Below are 22617 nucleotides of genomic sequence, written 5' to 3'. Positions count from 1 at the left end.
CTTGTCATTTGGTGCCACTTTATAAAGGCAGAGTACCAACCACTATTTACGCGCTTGAACACTGTTGCAACGGCTGTTTTCTTTTTCTGCAGATCGCCCCACACTTTGAGAACCACTGGCTTAAACAATGATGTTTATATAATCACGAATGACAAAACTAAACTAAGCAATTTTGTTTATAATGAGAGTGATATAGATTTGTTGTTGTCCCATCATACTGCTTGCTTTGTAGATGTATTAATCTAGAGACTGAGCGCACCATATATGAGAGTGAATCATGGATGTAGCGTATCTGCAGGGTGTCCAGCTGTTGAAGTGTAGAAGGAGCAGCGCTGATCTAAAATTCTCTCTGAATCCAGCCTCTCCTTCTAGCTGTGTTTCTGTGCTACCTGCCATTCTGTCTCAATTATGCCTCTGCATGCTGGAGGGAGGAGATGCCCTGCTGTCTCTCTGAGAGTCTGAACCTCCTAGGGTCTCTCAGATCACACACAAACCTGCTGTCAAACACACACAAACATAGGTGCAAACATTCTCTCATATAACTTCTACATCAGCGCACAGACATTCAGCCATTCTGTGCTCATTAATGCCACTGAAGCCACCTTCTGTATGGTGGAGAAACATTGGGAAAGTGGGAGGATGAGAGCAGTGCTTATCAACTGGTTTTTCCTCAGGATGCAGATTTTGCGTTAAACATCACACGATAAGCCAGTTCAGTTCTGTTTAAATCAATTTAGTTTGATATTATTCAATTGAATTCAAATCAGTTTTATCGATTCAGTTTAAGTTTAATCCAGTTCAATTTGATTCATTTTGATTTTATTTAAACTTGATTCAACTTAAAACTTGATTCAAATTAAAGTCGCCATGAAATCAAATTTTACAATTCGTATTTTTATATGTAATATTGTAGTGTTTATTATAAATGATTTATCTGTGCACTTCATTAATTAAAAAAAATGCATGTGCCCTTATATTCTTTAATCAAATATATTATCCTTCTCTCCCCCCTCGAAACGACTTCTCTTCTCTTCCTGTCATGTGCTATGGCGCTAGGGCGTGGCAACTTCCCTCAAACCGTTAGTCTGCTATGAGCAAGAGATAGAGAGGAGGAGCGCTAAAGTAAAACCCTGCCCTCTATTCAATATTCCGTTTCACTTGGAAATACGTCACAACACTGGAGAAAAGTCATTTGTAACTTCCGGTTCATGGCGACTTTAAACTTGATAAACTTGATTTTCATTTTATTTGGCTCAGTTCAGTTTGTCAATTGAACTCAATTAATTTTGAATGAAATTAGATTCAATTCTAATTTGATTCAAATAAGTCTGTTTTGATTTAATTTGAGTTTACTTCATTTAAGTTTAATTCATTTTCATTAATTAAAATTAATTCAGGTTAATTTGGTTCTCTTCAAATAAATGTAATTCAGTTTAGTTTAGTTCAGTTCAGTTTGAATTGCTTTACACTTTTCACAATACAGATTTATTCAAAGCAGCTTTACAAATAATAGTGAACAAGACAAATGAACCACACTGACTTTGAAAAAAACCCTTAACAGATGTTTAGGAAGAACCATGGGAGAATTCAAGATATTTTTTTAACATGTAATTTTGATTTTTTTTTCTAGGATAGCAAAATAAGACTTTTTTTTGCTATACTTAATGTTCAGTTATTTGCATGGTTGGTTACATATTTTTTTCCCATCCTGCATTGATTTTTCCCTGCTTTTTGCTGCAGAACATTTTTGGATCACAACCCACAAGTTGAGAACTACTGGCATAGAGGACGTGTAAACAGCACTGGCAAAGCCTAATAATTCTGGCTCATTGAAATCAGTGCTTTATTTGATGTGTTTGTCTGGGTGCATGTGTTTGTGTGTGTGTGTAGAAGAGAGACAGGGAGAGCTGTGAGAATGAATGAGCAGTTTTTCATCTCAGAAGATTAGAATGCCTATTTTGACACACTTCAGTGTTTGTAGATGGCTGATTTTGACAAGCACAGAGGGCTTAGTCACTCCTTCAGAATATAGACAAATAGATGCAAAGCCATGTTGATGTTACATTTGCTGTCCCTTCACCCGTGAAAGAAATGCATAATAACTATTAACAATTATAGTGCTGTTTTTGGAGCAGTGGCTTGTGCGTATGCTTCACACATGTTGAGCCTATATGGAGATACAACACTGCAATGTGTCCTGATCACTTTTTTCCAAAAAAAGAAACCAAAAAAAAAAAAAAAAAAAAAGTTTTTAAATTGTTATTAAAATAAAACAAAAATAAATACACAAACTATTTACATACATAAAATATTCGTTTTTCAAAGAAATTAATACTTTTTAGATTGATCAGACATTTGTAATGTTCCACAAGATTTCTTTTTCAAATGCTGTTCTTTTTTTTTAACTTTGAACATTTCAAAATATAATTAAATATATTCTAATAATATTTCACAATATTACTGTTTTTTTATCAACCTTGGTATGCATAAGAAACAAACTTTTGAACAGTGTAATTGCAGTAATATTACACCTTAGCAGGTATCTCATTTATACAGATAAAGTGAAACAGGAAAATACACACATATATTTAAAATGCATAGTGCTGCATAATAAAGCAGCAGATGATGAACTTTGCTTCAAAGGCAAGAAATATGCAGGCCCACACTAAATCTGTTAACAGATTTCCTCAGGATTGGTGCTTCCATCACACATCATTCCATTCTGCAGATTGTCCACCAAAATCAGTGCAGAGAATAGAAAAAGTGGGCTGATTCTTTTTGGGCCTGCTAATACGTAATCATTAGAACAGCATGTTTATTTGCTACTAACTGGATGTTTTTTAATCCAATTTGTTGTACTATAATTGTACAGATTGGTCCATTAGATAAGTAATTTTGTCACCCTACTTGTGATTGAACCTGTAACCTTTCCTTTAAAAGCCCTGATCCTTAACCATTAGGCAAGCTCCACTCAGAGCCGTTATTGAGAGTGAACAAAATGACATACAGCAGCTCAGTGATTTACACAGCGGCACAGAGTAAGCAAAGTGCGATTGTGACCAATTAAAATGAGTTAGTCTGATAAAGTGATTGCGCTTGCTCTCGGGTAATGGCATTGTTCCAGAATGTGTGTGGGCCTTTAGAAGGACGTCTTTTTTCTTCTCCTTTTCTTTCTTTCTTTCTTTTTGGAGTTTGTCTGGTAATGTTTAGTACATTTTAAATCCATAGCACAGATTTCACTCCCCCAAAATTGGCAGAAAATCCAAAATAAGTCAGCATATTCTTGCTTGTATGGTATGTGAATGAAAATATGTGTGGTGTCACCTTGCACCGGGTGTATGCAGGTGTCACCGACATCCATTTCCTCAAGTCAGACAGGTGTGCGCACACGTGTTCGTTCCATTCAGAACCAGCCGGTGTTTTTTCCGATTGAGCGGCAGTGATGCACGGTTCTGTGTAATATGGCTTCGAAGTAATGGAGCGTAATGTGTGCGCGCGTGTATCCATGTCTGGAATAAATGGCCTAATGAAAAATGGAGAGCTCTGCTGAAATATAATGACGCAGACTGGCTTGAGTGGGCCTGTCTTTCATCGGTTTCACACCAGCCTGCTCTTTCTTTCACACAGATGTGCATAACAAAGCACATAAGCAACAAAACTGAAAATATATGGAGCCATGTCCAGTTGTGCTGTGGGAAACTTTTCTTTGGCCTTGTGGACACATCTAAAAGCCTTATATAAGTTCTCTTACATGTGCTGCCTTTGTGAGATTTCAATATATAAGCGTTAACTTCACTCATTGGTGTTGCTTTGCCTGAGAACATAAGACATAAAGCGCCTGTTTTAAAAGTAAATAAGATTTAGCAACTCAAATGGGGTTCATGTGGATATTTTTCCTTTGCTGTGAATGTGTCTGACAGTAAAAGTATTCTCAATATAATGTAGAGTGGAAAGAAATGTGGTGAAATTAAATTAAAGTGGAGATTGCTAGCATACAAAATAGTTGTTGACTCTAGCATGAAATGAAACTCTCCGCTTGTGCCCTTGCATGTTGTCCCATTTCTATACAAATATCTCTTCGTTTTTTGTAATATTTTATGATGGTGAGTTTCATTGGGTGCAGTCAACAGCACAGCTTTGACAGGGATGTTTTTCTTAATACAGGACACAGAAGGTTTTACAATGATGTGTAAACCTTGGGTTCATATAAATCTAGATTTTTCTGTGCTGTGGGTTTTGACAGTATCCCACTTTTGATCTGTTTATAGATATTAGTGGTGCTTGCTAAGACAAGCACCATTATTATTATTATTGCTCATACTTGAGGTTAGACGTTAACTTAAGTGTGTCATTTGTCCCACACTGTTTGAGCTACATACATAAACAATACCTCAAACTGGGTGGCTTGTATAGGAAAGACGTGATATTACTTTTTAGACTTTTTAGCTGAAAAGATGTATGATAAACTGGGCAATAAATAGGGATGCACCGATACCACTTTTTCTAGAACGAGTCCGATACCGATACTTTCATTTTTGGTACTCGCCGATACCGATACCGTGAAACCGATACCTGTTTTTTCACAGCATTTGTAATTTTTAAATGTATTGGTAGAGAAACCAAAATAATATAAATCATATTAGTTGGCTTAATTTGTTCATCAAATAAATATTTCCTTCAGTTATTTGCATGCTTAATTAAGCCTGCTAAAATGCATTGTATGAGCTTCTGTTACTTTCACTCATCATTCTGTTGCTCTATCATATTTTATCTTTCATTTAATAGAAATAGCTGCTCCAGCAGGGCTCAGTGCTGAGGATTGGGTCAGTGGTACAAATGTTTAGAGAAAAGTGAAATATCAATTATTTATTCCAACTTTGATACTACAACAAAAACTACAGTAATCAATCAAATGTGAATGCATATTCATTACTGAATAAATTAAATATAGATGGATCTTTTTGTAAAGTTACAAAATGTAGCCTATTTAGTCAAGAGAGTAATTTATTTGTCCTTTGTTTGATTAACATTAAAACACAGCAGCAGGTTTATAAGACTGCTGCCCCTTTAAGACCGAACGCACGGACCTCATTTGAATATACTGCCTATGTTCAAGAGACGTGAAAGACAATTCAATTCAGTATTCGCGCGCTGAGACGCTGGTTTTCAGGGGGAAGCGTGCTTTGAATGTTTGAGTTCATGGAACTTCTTGACTTGCACATGTCCTGTAATAATGTAGGGAATCACTCGTTATACATAAATCAGGCAACAGTTAATGTTTTACTTACACATACAATTTAGTTTTAATCCAAATAACACGTGCTGAGTGAACGATCAGCAATTAAGAGCATTCAACAGAATTGCTCTCTCTCTCTCTCTCTCTCTCTCTCTCTCTCTCTCTCTCTCTCTCTCTCTCTCTCTCTCTCTCTCTCTCTCTCTCTCTCTCTCTCTCTCTCTCTCTCTCTCTCTCTCTCTCGTCAGTTAATGTAAATAATAAGCTACATCATGCCTCATTTTACTTTCTTTGCCATTGACATCCGACTGAACTATAAACTTTCCACTGACGTCTGTAAAAAAAAGTGATGCGCTCGACCAGCTCGTTTTTCTCTTATCAGCTCGCGCACCACAGCTATGTGTTACTATTTTATTCCACTAATAAGATACATTTACTTAATTCATAGACAACCTTCTTTTTATCCCCATTATACTCTGTTGTCCGTGTTTCTTTGTCTGGACACAAGTGTACAAACGCTGCCTGGTATCGGTTGTTGGTATCGGAGCATTTTTATGAGTATGAGTACATGAGCTCAGTATCGGCCCAATACCAGTACTGATACTGGTATCGGTGCATCCCTAAATTCCAATAAACTAACACTGAAGGAGGGACTAGAAAAGGCATATAGGTAGGATACTACTTTGACATCTAGTTATGACATCAGAATCCAAACTTTACTTTTTAGCACACCTGCCAATGATGATTGAAATGACATTTCTAACATTGAATAATTCTATATATTGCATATTTGTTTGTTTTTAATAATATTTTTTAAAGCAAAAGTTTGGGGTCAGTATGATATTTTTTTGTAAATAAATGAATTGCTTTATTTAGCAAGGGTGCATTAAAGTGATTAAATGGGACAGTGAAGACAGTAAAACATATGTATTTCAAATAAATACTGTTGTTTTGAGCTTTCCATTCATCGAATAATCTATCACGGTTTCATCAAAAAGCAGCACAACTATTTTCAATATTGATAATAATGAGTATCACATCAGCATATTAGAATGATTTCTGAAGGATCATGTGACACTGAAGACTGGAGTAATGGATGCTGAAAATGTAGCTTTTCGATCACAGGAATTAATTACATTTTTAAATATGTTAAAGCTACACTGTGTGATTTTTACCCCCATCTAGCGGTGAAATTGTATATGACTACCCAGTGAATATTAGTTTCTGTTCCTCTCAATTCCGAGGGCGTTTTAACTCCTACGGTGGCCGTATTATTCCAAGATTAACATGGCTTCCAGTTATCACTTCGTCCATGACAATAATAAACAATATGTCTAAAATGAATAAAACTACAGGACAGATGTCAGGAGGTAAACGTCACCCTTGGAATCGGCTATCCCAGCATAATCAGATTAGGCTAACGTTACAATGTGTACAAAGTAAAAGCACTTAAAAATAACTAAAATTTACAGTGTCCTTTTTTTATATAGCTTAAAAAATTGCGCCTTTAAAACTATTCATCACCTGTGATCCGTCGCAGCACAGATTTATGTTACAAGGTAAACAAAACTTTTTCACCATTGACGCGAGGATGAAGTTATACTAGAGGTCGTTCTGGCGTTATGCACAACCATGCTATGGTTAGACAAGCAACTATAAAACTTCGAATTTACACAAATGAATTACAACAGGCTGAATTACCTGTCGAGAAGAAAGCAGGCAACCTCGGCGTCCGTTTTAAAATATTTTCTCCTCATGAGCTCTTTCCATCTGGGAAAAGTTACTCCAATATTGACTATGGTCTTGCTGATTTGTCTGTCGCGTTGACGTTTTAATTCTCTCTTTCAAATGTGAGTACGCACGCACACACACACACACACACACACACACACACCACACTATCTTTCAAATCTGCCGGCACTCGCGAGCTCGCGAGTAATCTCCCCCTCGCATTCGTCACGGTGTCACTGAGTGAAAAACGCAAAAGGCGAAGCTTGAATTTACAGGCATGTCCCTCTTTGGCTAATGTAGTTTCAAGATGGAGGGGCAACATGGCGACCGGCATTCGAACCCCTCACCCGTATGTACTTTCAATGGCAGATTATAAACTTAAGAGAATACTTTATTACTTGAAAGAAGTAAATATACATTAATGAGCACATATATTTTTGATATCACAAGTGTTTTTTGCTAAGAATCAACTAAAAAAGTTACACAGTGTAGCTTTAAAACATAAAACAGTTATTTTAAATATTAATTACATTTCACAACATTACTGTTTTTACTTTATCTTTGATAAGAAAATAATCTTAACAGCCCCAAACCTTTAAATGGTAGTATGTACTGTATTTGGCTTTAATTAAAAATGTATATTTTTTGTTTTCAACTGTTTTATTTTTTGCGTGTTTTATTTTTTTAATGGTTAATTGGAATGAATTAGAATGAATTCCAGTTGGAATTAATGAGTAACTGGCAACAGTGATTTATTTCCCTATTCTATGATGCGTTGCTGATTGTATCTATTACAGTAAGTAACACCTAGCAACCACCCAAAATACCCTAGCAACCATTAAGCAAAACCCAGAACATCTTTTGAGCCACTTGGCAACTCTTTTGCATTGTGGTGGTGAGTTTTGCACTCTTAGAAAATGTGAAATCCTAGAATTGTGGCATATTCCTGTGAAGTTCAACAGTAATCCATGACACTCTCTTTCTCTCTCTGTAGTGAATGCTGTATTATCAGTGATGGAGGGCTCTCAGCTGCTCTACTCCATACAGCCACACCCAGCTCTCACTCCCATCATGCACCTGCTCCCGCCAAACATTCTAGTATCTGGACATGACCGCATCCCTGGCGTTGTGTTCTCCACGGACACAGGCACAGGTAGGCTTACCCACAATGCCCCCTCTCAGTTTATCATTTGAATGAGAATAAAGAGAAAAGGCATTAATGTGCTAGATGTTCACTACAGTTATAAAACAATCAAATGGCATTTGATGACTGCTCATCTGTAATGAGAGACTGTGTTGCCATGGAGACAGAAGAAGGAACTCTAGAATCCTCATGAAAGAGCGCTCCCCGTTTCTCAGGACATTCCCTTGATTAGCTTCAGAATCGCTTCATGCCAAACCAGGTCATAAATGAGAGCCTGAAGAGGAAGCATTTGAGCCTTTTCACAAGTTTTCCGACTCACGGCACTGTGCTCATGGATTTTTGTTCTGAGCTGCTTTCAGGGGTGGTTAAAGACAGACTTTTTGAACGGTAGTAATGAACCGTGGTGGGTTTCACAGAGGAGAAGGGATTGGAAGTTGAACAAAATGTCGCGCTAATCCTCTAGCATTCCAAATATCTCACAGGGAGCGTGACCCACGACCGCAGTTTAGATCCGCAGAGGGACGCAGGAAATTAGAGAATTATTCCACAGTGATATTTCTATCTCCCTCTCTCTCTCGCCCTCATTATAAACTGATGAGCAGATGTAGGAATGGGATTCCTCTGGAGCAGGTTTCTCTTTGAACTGCATCTGAAATGTTTGAGTGCTATATTCTGCATCCTCCTGGGCCTCCACACAGACTGAAAGAAGAGAAAGAGAGATGTTTTCCCCCTGACTGTTAATACGGTTAATAAGACATGATTCAAAGCAGTTCATTCCAAGATCCAAAAGCAATATATTCCATCTGATAATGATTCTTACAAACTTTTCTTGAGTGGGTGTTATAAAAGCCAAATTTCACGAGCCGCATCTTGATTTTATTGCTTTAATTGTATCTAAGTGAAAAAACACCTTCAGTTTCCCATTAGTCTCAGCACATCATTGATCATAACACTGTTCTGTGACACACCCACCAGTTTTGTGTAGGTTAACAGACATCAATGTTTCCCACAGGATTTTTTGAAACTTTGGTGGGTCTGTGGGCATGCCCCCTCGGAAGAACATTTTGTACATTTTAAATTTAAATTCATAAATCTGGTGCACTTTGAGAGTTTAAAATTAAGAACTCCAATCCATATTCAGTGTGCAAATTGAACAAATGAGTATGTCCCAAAGCTACACACTCAAAAGTATCTACTTTTTCTTAACAAAAAGAGTACATACTTTTAGGTCATAGTATAAGTAGGTGATTTGAGATGCAGCAAGAGCCTTATCTCTCTTTCGATTTTAGTTTGTTTGACAGCAATGGCGCAAAACACAACAATAAAGACCTTTTATGTTATTATAAGAAGTTTAAATATATTTTCGGGCCGCCACAATCTAGTTAATGAATGGGACGCACTGAAATCTATTTATGGCGGTCAATGTTGATATTGTGGTGGGACGCCACAGATAAATCAATGAATGGGAAACACATGCTTAATGCCTGAGAAAGGTTCTGTTGTTCTGTAGAGAAGAGGGTTTCCCTGGGGAAGTTCAAATTAATTCAATATGATAAGCAGCGTTAAAATGATTATTTAGTATTCAATTTAATATTAAATTTAATATTAATATTTATTGCCATCAACAATTAATTTGAAACAATTATTACCTGTTGACAGCCATAATAAAAATGTGTAATATGTAATTGGGTTGTAACAGTAGAGTCAATGTGTGAAAGTATTACATATATTATTTAGCTATTTTATCAGTAGGTAGGTAATAATTAATCATTGCCTATTGACAGCCAAGGTGATAATTAATCATAATAATTTGTCAGTGCCTATTGAGAGCCATAATAAAATGTCTAATATGTAATTGGGTTGAAACAGCAGAGTCAGTGTGAAAGTATTTAATTTATTATTTACCTATTTTAGCCATTGCCTATTGATAACCAAGGTAAAACTGTATCTTAATTAATCTTTTTACTGCCATAAATGTCTAAAATGTAACTTAGTAACAGTCAGTGTGAAATTCTGTACTTCATCTACTACTTTCTACTTGAAACTACTTGAACTAGCCTACTTGAAATAACACTTTTTTAAAAATGTGTTTAATTAGTCTACATTACATTTTACCACCTAATATTAATTGAAAGACTACATGGTGTATTTTTACTTTTTCAAATTAATTTGTCACACTTCAGGACTATTTAATTTGGCTTTAAAAAAATATAAAAAGTGAATAAATGAAGTAGCCAGCCACTTTCAATTAAAAAGTTTTAACCTTGAATGTACACATTTATTATCTACTACCTCATTAAAGAAGTATAGTTCAAGCTGCGAAAAATAACAATAGAATGATTGAGAATGCAAAAGTGTGAAGTTGTGAAATACACTGTATTTATGGAAAGGTTAGCATTACTTAAAATATCAGGTGGTATTTGAAGTAAATTAATTCTTAGGAGTCTTAGGAGTTAAACTAATAGAAGGAACTCCTGCAGTAGAGAAATGCAGTACCCATAACTTTAAAAATAATAGCAAACATGAGATGTTTAAGAGGCACATTGAATTTCCTCCATTCTCCTATGAGACCTTCTGTAGCGCATCTCTCTTCCTCTGCAGTGGTGGAGTGTTTGTGCGCTGTAATGTCCTGACGATGCTGCACTTGTTTGGCTGTCAGGCCTCAGTGCTGCTGTACAGATAAGCCTGGTTTGGTGTGTGTGTGTGTGTGTGTGTGTTTGTGTGGTTGAGTGTAGAGTGATTGTGCAGTGTGTTTGAGGTACCAGACTGTGTGTACAGTAAATGTCTGAGTGCGTCGGAGCTCTCCGGGCCTGGCTTTGATAGTGGCAGACTGTGTGTGTGAGTGTGTTAAAGCTAAACAGTGATAGACTGTGTTTGTGTATGGCTGAGTGATCCGTGAAAGTGAAACTCTCCTGGTTGTGACTCATTCAAACCAGCGGGCCTGCTGTCTGCTGCCACAGCAACCTGTGTATCACACACACACACACACACACACACACACACACACACACACACACACACACACACACACACACACACACACACACACACACACACACACACACACACACACACACACACACACACACACACACACATACACAAAACATTTTGTGATAAACAGACCTAAATGTAGGTGGTTGTTCACTAAAAATCATGTTATCGGTCCGAGCTCTGCTTGGTGAGAAATCATAAAAAATAAGCAAAAATATATAAATTAATAAATATCCAGCAAATTCTTAGGTTCAACTCACTGACTCAGATAGTCGTTTGAAAATGTTAAAAACCCAATATCTTTTTCGGTCTGTTTCTCACACAAAGCAGTTGTATGGCTTCAGAAGACAGATTCTGAGTTTTGATTTACTTTTATTATATTAAAAAAGTGTTCGTTTAAGACGCACTGTTTTTGAATTAAAAGTATTCATTTCTTAAAAAAAAAAAAAAAAAAAAAAAAAATATATATATATATATATATATATATATATATATATATATATATATATATTATTGACCCCACTTGAATGGTAAGTGCAAGAGAGGCATATGTATATACATATATACACATGTGTGTATATATATATATATATATATATATATATATATATATATATATATATATATATATATATATATATATATATATATATATATATATATATAAAATACAATTAAATTATATAAATATGCCTCTCTTGGACTTACCATTCAAGTGGGGTCAATAATATATATATATATATTTATATATATATATATATATATATATATATATTTTTTTTTTATTTATTTTTTTTTTTATTTTTTTTTTTTAAAGAAATTAATACTATTCAGTAAAGATTAGGGGTGTAACGATTCGTTTTAACAACGATTTGTATCGTGATTCGTGGTTGTCGATATGATTCAAGGACGATATTGGTTCATTTAGAAAGATACGATCCGAAACGATTCAGTGACTTGAAATCGATTCAGTGACTTGAAATCGATTCAGTGACTTTTTAGCCAAAAATTCTTGAAAGGGAATCAGGTATCAATTAATTGTGCACGTGCAATTAAAGAGTGCACGCTACGAGCACAGAATAATGATGACAGGACATGAGATTTAGTTTTTCTGAGGTGAGAGACTTTATTTCGTTACGAAAATATGAACTTTATTTCGTTACGAGTTATGAAAATAATGATAGAATAATGACACGGACATATAGCCTGACAACATCATCTGACCGCAGATACTGAATCTGGACAACACGTTTTTCTCTAATTTAAAACGTAACGACGTTGCATGCTTGTAGTTTATTTTGTGCTTTATAGGCTAGTGAAACGATATAAGCCTGCAGCGCGCGCCGCCGCATTTGCGCGTGCAATTGAAGAGTGCGCGCTACTGCAGTATAGCGGCTGACAGGACAGGAATGTCTGTTTTTCTGAGACACTTTGCGCTGCTTGTTGTCTTTGCGCTGCTGCGCATGGCGCATGGCGATCACGTCACAGATAGGCAGACTGAACCGAGTAACGTTTAACGCCTTTATCATTAAAAGTGCTAAGAAAAAAACATCCTTATAAAGTCTGACGTGCATAAATCCAATGCGTTATTTCATAGTATCGATACAATCGATTCATTACCTTTTAAAACGATGTTAGATCGATATATGTCTAGATCGATATAACTTGCCGAGCACAGATCGATGTAGTTGGATCATAAGAATATAAATCGATACATCGATGTAGTTGATGAATCGTTATACCCCTAGTAAAGATGCATTGAATTGATCAAAAGTGACAGTAAAGACATTTAGGCCTGTCCTGGGGCCGGTTGCATAAATGGTTAAGACTTTACAACTTAGTCATCACATTTTTTTCTAATAGATTGGTCTATTCTAGTAGATTGGTCTAATTTGATACTAGAAAGTAATACTGATTGTCCCTTGACTCAACGCTAGGTGGTCATACTAGTGCTTAAGACACAGTCTTAACATAAGGGGTAATTTTATGCAACCGGCTCCTGGTTTCACAGACTGGTCTTAGATTAAGCCAGGATTAGACCTTAGTTCAATTAGGACATCTAAGTAGCTTTTATAAACGTGCCTCAGAAAAAAACATTACTGGTGTGCATCTTGAGACAAAACAATTTTAAGATATATTTGAAGATATGGATTAGGTTTAAGGCTCGTCTGTGAAACCGGTGGGACATAATGTTACAATTTCAAGAGAAATGTTGTTCACTTGAATGTTTTATCTTGGTTTCCACAAAATTGACCAGAACAACTGTTTTCAACATTGATAAGAATAAATTACATTTTCACTATATTACTGGTTTTACTGTATTTTTATCAAATAAATGTTGCTTTGGTGAGCAAAAAGACTTCAAAAACATAAAAATTAAAGTTTACCTCCAAAAATATCATTAAAAATTCTTCCTAAATTCCAGGTTAGATTTCTCTCCAAAAATCATTGAGCTTTGAAATGAATCCTCATGTATCATGTAAACATTCAAGTCTAATACTTCTAAGAAGAATCTGATATAGACAGCTTTCACTGGGGAATGCACATCAATTATTGAAACCACAGTTAGCTTAGTGGTTAATGCTGTATAACAAATGTTTTTCTTTAAATTAATTATGGAGGGTGATTCACTTAACCTGTCTCTACGTGAAGGGTTTATTTTATTGCATTCTTATTTTTCAGCATATTTCTCTGAGACGTCTAAATAAAACATCAAGGTTAAAACAACAAGCAGGCTATCTTCGCCGTAAGTTGAGCGTGTTTGGATGTGCCGATGCAGACCAGCAAAGCTTGACAATCATAAGTGCGTGATGTGACCATTTTCATATCACTCAAATGATTTTTGAATCGATTGTAGAGTTGCTTAGACCCCTGTGGGTATGTGAGCTAGATTTTTGTTTTTACCAAAAAGCTTGGATATGCAGGAGAATTTCTCAATAGACAATGAAACGCTCCTCAGCGAAACCCCCACTGAGAGCAGAAATGGGGCCAGCCAAAGATCTCAGCTGGAGGAAATGTGTCTATGATGCTGCAGCCAGACACATACTCCAAATGACAAATTATCATTGGTCCTAATTCTTTTTTAAATCAGAAGAGGAATTTGGGCCACATGGAGCTCCATTACGTTGGCCTACACTCCATGGATTTTTCCCTACTTCTGGAACACGTTGAGCTCTCTTGTGCATTGCTCAGTAGTTTGTTATCCCATGCACTTGTTCTGTTTTTTTATTCATATTTGAATTGATTGCCATGAGTAAGAGGATCTTGGCATCCTGAAGTGTGCTGATAAATTAATTTTTGATGTCTAATTAATTCCTTTGTTGCTGCAATGTTGTAAAAAATGAATAGCCATTAAATATAAAGGAAAATAATAAAATGGCTGGATGGAATTGGCTGTGCATGCAGGAAATTAGTACAATGTTAATGTTATATTCACTCCATCTCTGTTGCAGCAGATGCAATGCGGAAGCCTTGTCTGTTGAAGAGCTTCTCGTGTGTGTTGGAGGGCCTACGTGTGGCACTCTTCCCCTCCGTGGAGGTCTTCGAATCTGACCTGCTCCAGCTGCTCAACAGAGACTGCCAGAATACAGTAAGCTATGACTCCAACCAAATGTTTAGGAAATTCAATAATGTATATTCAGTAAGTATATTTTTTACAGAAGTTATGATGTGACTTCGTCTTAAAGGGGTCATATCATGTGTGGACAATCTTTAAATGATTGTTTTTGTCTTTTAAGGTACACATGTTCTAAGTAAAGGTTCATTAGGTCCTATTTCTAACCATAAAATAATCTGTGCAGAAATGTGTTGCACAAATTGTTGTAATCAGACTGAAGTTGGGAATATTGTAAATCAAGCATAACATAAAAGTTTCCTTTTGCCATTGTAGAACTTCAAAATTATTTATTTATTCCATAATCTAAAGTTTCCATTAATAGGAGGGTTAATGAGATTAAATGACTCGATTTACCCCTCCTGACATTAAGAGAAACAATCACGTCCAGGGCATCGGTCGGTTTCGACGTTCGGCCCAGATTATCTTTTAATGTGAGGTGTTTACAGATCAAATCTTAAACCTCCCGATCTGCTCGCGGACACATCGGGGCCACCCCGACAATGTCAAACATATTTGATATTTAGGATTTTAAATTGGGATGATTATGTCAGTACTTCCACATTAGCCAATGAGAGACAAGTATACAAGGAGACTGAAGTGATGGAACTTTTGAAATGGCGATCTCGAAACAACAAGCAGCTGTACATTATCTGTTGGATAATGGAGATGAAGGAACAGCTGGTCGAAATGTGGCAACAACACGACAGCCTTTACAGTGTCTCCTCATATAATGTCTACAGAAAATTGCTGCGACACGGTATGCATTTTGTTTACATTCGCTTCCCCTTGAGATCACGTGAGGTGCTAAATCTGGCATGATAATCTTAAGAATATCTTGTAGTGTGTGATGCGCCACGATTTTCAAATCTTTGCAGGTTTGAGATTTGAAAGAAGAAAATCTGTGAAGATTCTCCTTATGTGCGTGATGCAACCAGTCCAGCAACCAGATCTCCATCCACACTACACGACATGACCAGAAATGCATGTCACGTGATCATTCATGCACACTGGGTATGCGCTTATTGTAAACAGCTGCCTATTGCTCTAATAATAGCTTGCCTCTTGGTCATGTAAGCAAGCAGTATTACAAAATGCAGAGTTTAACTGCACAATGTCTCCTAAAAATGATGTGTTTTGGTCCATTTACACTGAAACACAACCCTGGAGTTTTCAAACTAAAACGGGGTCTGCAGCGTTTCCAAAAGTCTCCGTTTTAGAGGGTCAAAACTCTGTAGTGTAGTGCAGACGGCAGGTGTAACCGTAGCAAAAATTATGCATTTTAAAACTAAAATGCACTAGTGTAAACAGGGCCTTAAAAAGTAGTAGTCTGAGCTGGGCTTTAGTCTCTTTTGCATGCTGGGAAGAAGGTTTACCTTCAGTGCTTCAGCAAATGCACTGGTGGTCTGAATCAAGTAGTCTGCAATGGAAATCATTGTTGATTTCATTGCCACAGTGTAATGGGTTTTGTATTAGAATGTAGACCGTTCTACAGACATGTGTGCTCCAGATTTCTGTGATTAGAGTTGCATTGTCTCTCTCTGATCAGCCTCACATATACATTATAAATCCACCAAAATTCTCGACAGTCACAAACACCATCTGCTCCTGTTTTTCCATAATAAAGATCTAAATGATCAAAGTGAGTGCAAAGCTCAAAAACTTCAGATGATAAAGATGGTTGGGTTTGGTGGGTTGATGCAGCCTAGTTGTTAATGGCTGAGGCTGGTAAGAGCCTGAAAGGCTAAGAGCCATTACCAGTATCTTGACAGGCAATGTTGTTGACTTTTGAAGCTACAGTACCATTCAAAAGTTTGAAGTCAATAAGATTTCTTTTTCCAAAGAAATTAATACTTTTATTCAGCAAGGATGCATTAAATTGATCAAAAGTGATAGGTAAGACTTTTTATAATTATAATAATGATATTAGAGTATTATGATAATAATAAGAAATGTTTCTTGAGCACCAAATCAGCATATTAGAATGATTTCTGGAGGATCATGTAAGACTGAAGACTGGAGTAATGGTTGCTGAAAATTCAGCATGTTTTTAGAAACCTGCATGTTTTTTTTCTTCTGTGGAACACGTAAAATACTGAATTAGAATGACATTTACATCATTATTCACTGAAAGTCTTGCTAAAAGAGATGTTATTTACCTCTGAAATAGATTTACTGCACACAGACATGTTGTTTATCACTTGATGCTTTGTGTCACGGTTTTATAAGACATGATATAAGTCACTTTGGAAGGAAAGTGTCAGCAAATGAGCACAAATTAGTAATTAGTTTGATTTGGAGCCGTGGTCCATGGCCTCTCCATGAGCACTTCGAGTGAGAAGCTTTATTATGGATATTTCTTCTCCCCTCTCTTTAATTCTTCCAGGTGCAATTTGGATTGTGGGAGGGATCAGTGCAGTTTTTTATAAGATGGTCTGTATTCTAGTGTGGTTGTGTTTCAGGCTGTGTGGATCTGTAAAGGCTGTCTGCAGACTTGTGTGTGTGTGTGTGTGTGTGTGTTTGTGTTTGTGTTTGTGTGTGCTGCTGTATGGAGCCTGGACCCCGGTAACCATGTTTGACAGATGCACTCATGCGTTTGCAATTATTTACACACTGCAGACACACCGCTTTGGTCATCCCTTAAACTGAGAGAGAGAGAGAGAGAGAGAGAGAGAGAGAGATAACAGTAGAGGGACAAGAGGGGTAAAATTGAAGAAGTGGAAATGGATAACAATGTCATTTTTGACAGCTTGTGACAAACCTTTTGTGTCTCATCCTTTCATGGTGGTGCTTCTCTGTGTATATATGGTGTGAGACAGAAACACTTTCAGTGTTCTTTAATCAGGTGTCCCAAACACAGCTTTAGAAACCTAGACAGACATATGCACCTACAGTACTTTACATAAGAGCCTGTTTTAATTGTGCTCAGGTTGTGTCACTTTCCCTGCGGTGTCAGCGGAATGTCAGATGAACTATTTTAGCAGAGCTAAAATCAGCTCCTAGGACGTCACTTGTTGTCATGTTGAAGTAAGCCTCTTTTTGTTATTCTTGGTGTATTTTTGGTAATATAACAGAGCTTGGAATTTCTTTTAGTACTTTTTATTGTAGTGCTTGCAAGGCAGTTCTGTATTGATATTCGTCAGACGTTCTGGGTTGTGTTTCTTTAAATCCTTAATCTCAGGTACTGTATTAAACTTCTGCTATTAATTCACCCTGAATTGCTTACAGTATAGACTCCAAACTTTGTTGTGTAGACAATTTAGCCATAGGTGTTCTATCTGTCTATTAACTTTATACTTAAATTTAAAGATTCAATTTAAGATTGAAACTCTCCCATTGACCTACACAGTTGCTGAATGTTCAGCATTCACAATCTTTACCTATGCAAAAATGTTAACTCTATTATTTTGCTGCTTATAAGCACTGGCATTTCCTTCCTTATTAACTATAGTGATTTTTTAATAAGTGCTGTGTGTTTTTGTTTTTAAATTCCTTTGTCAATGAAGTACAAACACTGACAGAGATATGTAGGATTTCATAGTAAAGTCATTTCTAAACTTAGATCAATCAATAATTCATTATGTTTTTGTCCTCATCGCAGGTCAAGGGTTCTCATGCTCAACAAATGTGATGAAAGACAGGTGACCTCCAGCTCAAAGATTTACTGTACAGCTGAGGATCTTTAGCAGGGTCAGAGGTGATTAGATGAATCCATCATCTGTGATTGGCAAGCAGCTTTGAATAAAAAAGAAGTGCACTTTCTTCATTGTGTTAACAAGAAAGATGGAGACAATTGTGACAGAAAACAAAAAGAAAAATCAAGATAAATAGTACGAGAGAATGGATGAGGGAATATTCATCAAAATCTGTGCACTCTCATCGCCTGACGTCACTTCTCTGCAGCTCTGAGGTGATAATTCACATGTGATAGCAGTTGACAGCAGGCTCTAATTGGCCCTCGTGTGGGTGGTTGACCTTTAGAGAGTGTGACTCTCAATGCTTTGTCATCTGGATATTGTTGATGCTCTGAACACATCTCTCATTCTGTGAAAGATGTTTGAACCCCCCAACCGTCAGAGGTGTGTATATCTGGACAGGTGAAGGAAAAAGGAGGGGATTGTTGTTTTTAACAGGATTGATACTCATAGTGTGAACCCAGAGTTTCATATTAAATAGTAATACATTATTAAAATCACATATTATATCTGTTAATATTATTTAATAGACCTGAGGTTACATGAACTAATAATGAACAATCATATTTTTATTAACTTAGGATAATAAAGGTTAATTAATACTATAACAAATGTATTGCTCATTGTTTATGAATGTTAGTTAATGCATTAACTAATGTGAACTAATGGGACCTTAATGTGTTAAATATGAGGTTTTGTCAAAATTGTCAGATTAACTTTGAATGGTTGGAGTTTCCTGTATATTTATAATAACTGCGTAAGTTTCATCTATTACAAATAGTTGTTTTAAAGAAAACATAATATTTAAAAAAATATGATGATAAAACCTAATATTTAATAAGTAGTAAATGTTACAAAAAAAACTATATGGGCGCTTGAGGTGGTGGGCTGGAGAGAGTTGCCGTGGCGACAGACAAACTCACTCCAGCCCACCGCCTCGAGTGCCCATGACGGCAGACTCTGCTTAGCCATGCTCGATGGCACCGCAGATTCCCCACAGCGGCGAGGGCTGTATGACAGCACGTTCCTCCTCCTTTATGGGTTTTGGCACCAATGTAACAAGTTTGTTATTCAGGGAAGTAGGAGGCGGGACCCGGCGAACGTTTTACTACTTTAATCATATAAAATAAACAAACACAAAACTAAAGTAAAAGCGGCAGCCCCTTACGGACGACTGCCGCACCACACACATAAACAAAACATAATGTAAATGAACAGGCCTGATCCTCTCTCGTCCTTCACTGTCACTGCTCTTCCTTTTATGCTTCCGTAGCTCCTCCGTGTGGTGCGCATGAATGGACAGAAACAAAATGATGCCTAAATGCCAGTTTTGTAAGAAAATGGGATGAGTGTCAGATCTATGAAATGTGCGACAGGTTTTAAAGTGACAGCAGCCTAATAAACCCGCTGTCATTAAGGATAATCAAATAACACAAGAAAAAGAGAAAAATCACTCACTGCTTTTGGCTTAACTTTTGGAGCTTTAATCTATATAGAAAAGGGTATAAAAGAATCACCCCATTTTAAAATAATCACATTTTGTTGCTTTGCAGCCTGAAATGAAGACTATCTACTCAGTGCAACTTATAACAAATAAGTTGGAAAAAGGATCATCCCCTTGTGTCAGTATTTTGTTCAACCACCTATTTAATTGCAGCCTTTAGTCTGATGGGATATGTCTCTACTAACTTTGCACATCTAGACTTTGCAATATTTGCCCACTCTTCTTTGCAGAACTGCTCAAGTTCACTTAAATTTGATGGTGACCATTTGTGGACTGCAGTCTTCAAGTCATTCCACAGATTTTCATTGGGTTTAAGTCTGGGCTCTGACTAGGCCATGCAAGAACATTCACCTTTTTCTCCTTCAACCACTGTGTTGTCAGTTTTGCTGTGTGCTTTGGGTCATTGTCATGTTGGAAGGTAAACCTTCTTCCTATTGACAACTTTCTGGCAGAGGGCAGCAGATTTTCCTCAAGAATTTGATGGTATTTTGCCCCATCCATTTTTCCTTCTATCCTGATAAGTGTTGCATTGCACCGGGTGTAAGATAGGGCCCTAAAACTTAGTTATAATTAACTTAAAACCCTCTGCCTTTAGACCATGCGCTCAGAACGTAAAAATAGGGCCCTTAGTCTCATCTGACCATAACACCTTTTTCCATGTGGGCTCAGAGTCTTCAAGGTGTGTTTTGGCAAAGCTCAGTCATGTGGCTTTTCTTGAGGAGTGGCCAAGGACAAGGTCACCCTGCTCACCACACACAATGACTACTCTTTGTCATAAATTCCTGCAACTGCTTCAGAGTTGCTGTAGGCCTCTTGGTATTATCTCTGATCATTTTTCTCCTGGCTCTTTCACTTTTCAGGATTTAAGTCTCCAGCTTTGATATTTAACCACTGTTTATGATAAAACTTGGATCCAAGAAAAATCCTCATTGTTAAGTCCTGTCCTTGTCCTGTTCTTCATCCTTGTCCTCATAATTTTCCTCATCCTCATCTCATCCTTGACCTTATCCTTCTGCTCATCCATATCTATGCCCTCATCTTCGTCTTTATCCTTATCCTGATTGAGAACACTGCTTGCTAGCAGCTGCATAAAATAAGCCTTGGCCCAAAGCTTGAAGACTCAATTATCATTGCTATTTTTGCTCACTGTTTGGCAAAGCCTGGTGAATCTGGGCTGTTTGTCTAGATCTTTATTTTCAGCCTCAAAAAACCTTATACAACCTATGTTAATTCAAATCGTACATAACAATATAAGCACAGAAGAACCATACGAACTTAGTCACAGCAGAGGGAGCTGCATACACGCCATTGATCTGACAGCTTTGACAGCGAATTTTGTCCAAGGATTGGATTCTAGGTAATGTGAAATATCCAACAGTTTTTCCCCATATTACAATTTTCAATAATTCCTTCATACAGTCTTGCAAGATTTTATCTTTTTAATTTCACTTCTGTTTAATTTCATACAGAGCGTTGATTAAACTTTGATTTAGCTTATTGACTAGATGTTTTGAAAATACTTATTTTTTTTTACATTGAGAGCTGCACACAGTTATTCAATTAGATATGAGTGACATGCAAAGACGGTCTAAAAGAACACAATAAGACTAAATTGAATCTAACTGTCTAAAGTGCAGTGCTCAATAAATGGCTACACTGGTCTCAGATTTAATCATTGCTGATGTTTGATTACGGTTTTCAATGTTCACAGAATAAAATGTGAAAAGTTACCATAGTGCTTTTCCATTTAGGAATTTTCAATTTAGGACACTACTTGGTACATTGCTGCCCCAACTAAACATTTTCTGAAACTCCTTCTCCTCTGAATAATTGACCTTTTATATGAATGTAAAGAGCCCCTCCATGTTGAGGATCCATTTCTGAGCATCTGGGGAACTTTTTGGTGCTTTTGACTGGCTAGGTAAAAAAGATTGGCTGCCGGAGGTTTGAGCTATTTTGTCACATTGGTGCAGAACATTTTTGTGCTTGGCATCTGCGTTTGTATATTTTTGTACATCTGTGCATTTGTGTCTTTTGTTGATGTACTGCTTAGCAGAGGGCAACGATTAGCATCATCAATGAGAGGTGTTTGTCAGCTGCAACAATTGAAAGCTCTGTGTGTGTGTGTGTGAGAGAGAGAGAGGCTGAGTGGGCGGATGTGGATAACATGCTAATGATACTGCTGTTACACTTCCTGCATGACTCATCACAGTTTGAGCCAGCACACTCTCTCAGTGTGGGCACACACACACACTCACAATCTTTTAAAGCCTGAGATATGGTATATAACTGCATTCATTCGGCTCTTTCTGAAGGCATGCTGGGATGCTCATAAGCATCGTAAGGAACATACAGTTTGTGATAAAACCACTTTTTAAACGCTACTAAACTTTAAGATGTGCACTGAAACCACAAAACCTGATCTGAGCACTTAGCTGTGGTGTAAACTAACAATTAAAACTGTTACTAATCATTTAATAACATGGTTAAAGTCAACATGAAATCCAAATATACAATTCTTGTTTTTTATGGAATATTGCAGTTTATTATAAATATGTTTAAAATTCATGTGCCCTCATAATCTTTCCCTCCTTCTTGCAACAATATCTCTTCACTAATGATGTGTTTTTCAGTGCAAGGGTAAAACTTTTAGTGGACAACATTACTTGCACCTTTAAGGGTTAATGGTAATTGTCTCTTGGT

General features: G+C 36.8%; 1 protein-coding gene across 4 annotated transcripts in view; it reads left to right on the top strand.

Annotated features, from left to right (window-relative positions):
• Nucleotides 1–22617, top strand: part of nphp4 (nephronophthisis 4) — a 160809-nt gene that overhangs the window by 35063 nt on the left and 103129 nt on the right. For 3 of the 4 annotated variants that reach the window (XM_079896121.1, XM_079896119.1, XM_079896122.1), the window contains 2 exons: nucleotides 7959–8117; nucleotides 14555–14691. In XM_079896121.1, coding sequence (XP_079752247.1) covers nucleotides 7959–8117; nucleotides 14555–14691 — 296 coding nt within the window. The remainder of the gene's footprint in view (nucleotides 1–7958; nucleotides 8118–14554; nucleotides 14692–22617) is intronic. The other variant, XM_079896120.1, reaches the window with a different exon arrangement.

Source organism: Squalius cephalus (assembly GCF_949319135.1).
Source record: "Squalius cephalus genome assembly, chromosome: 16".
Taxonomy (NCBI): Eukaryota; Metazoa; Chordata; class Actinopteri; order Cypriniformes; family Leuciscidae; genus Squalius; species Squalius cephalus.
Note: the sequence above shows the minus strand (reverse complement) of the source record. Positions and strands in the feature narration are given on the sequence as shown.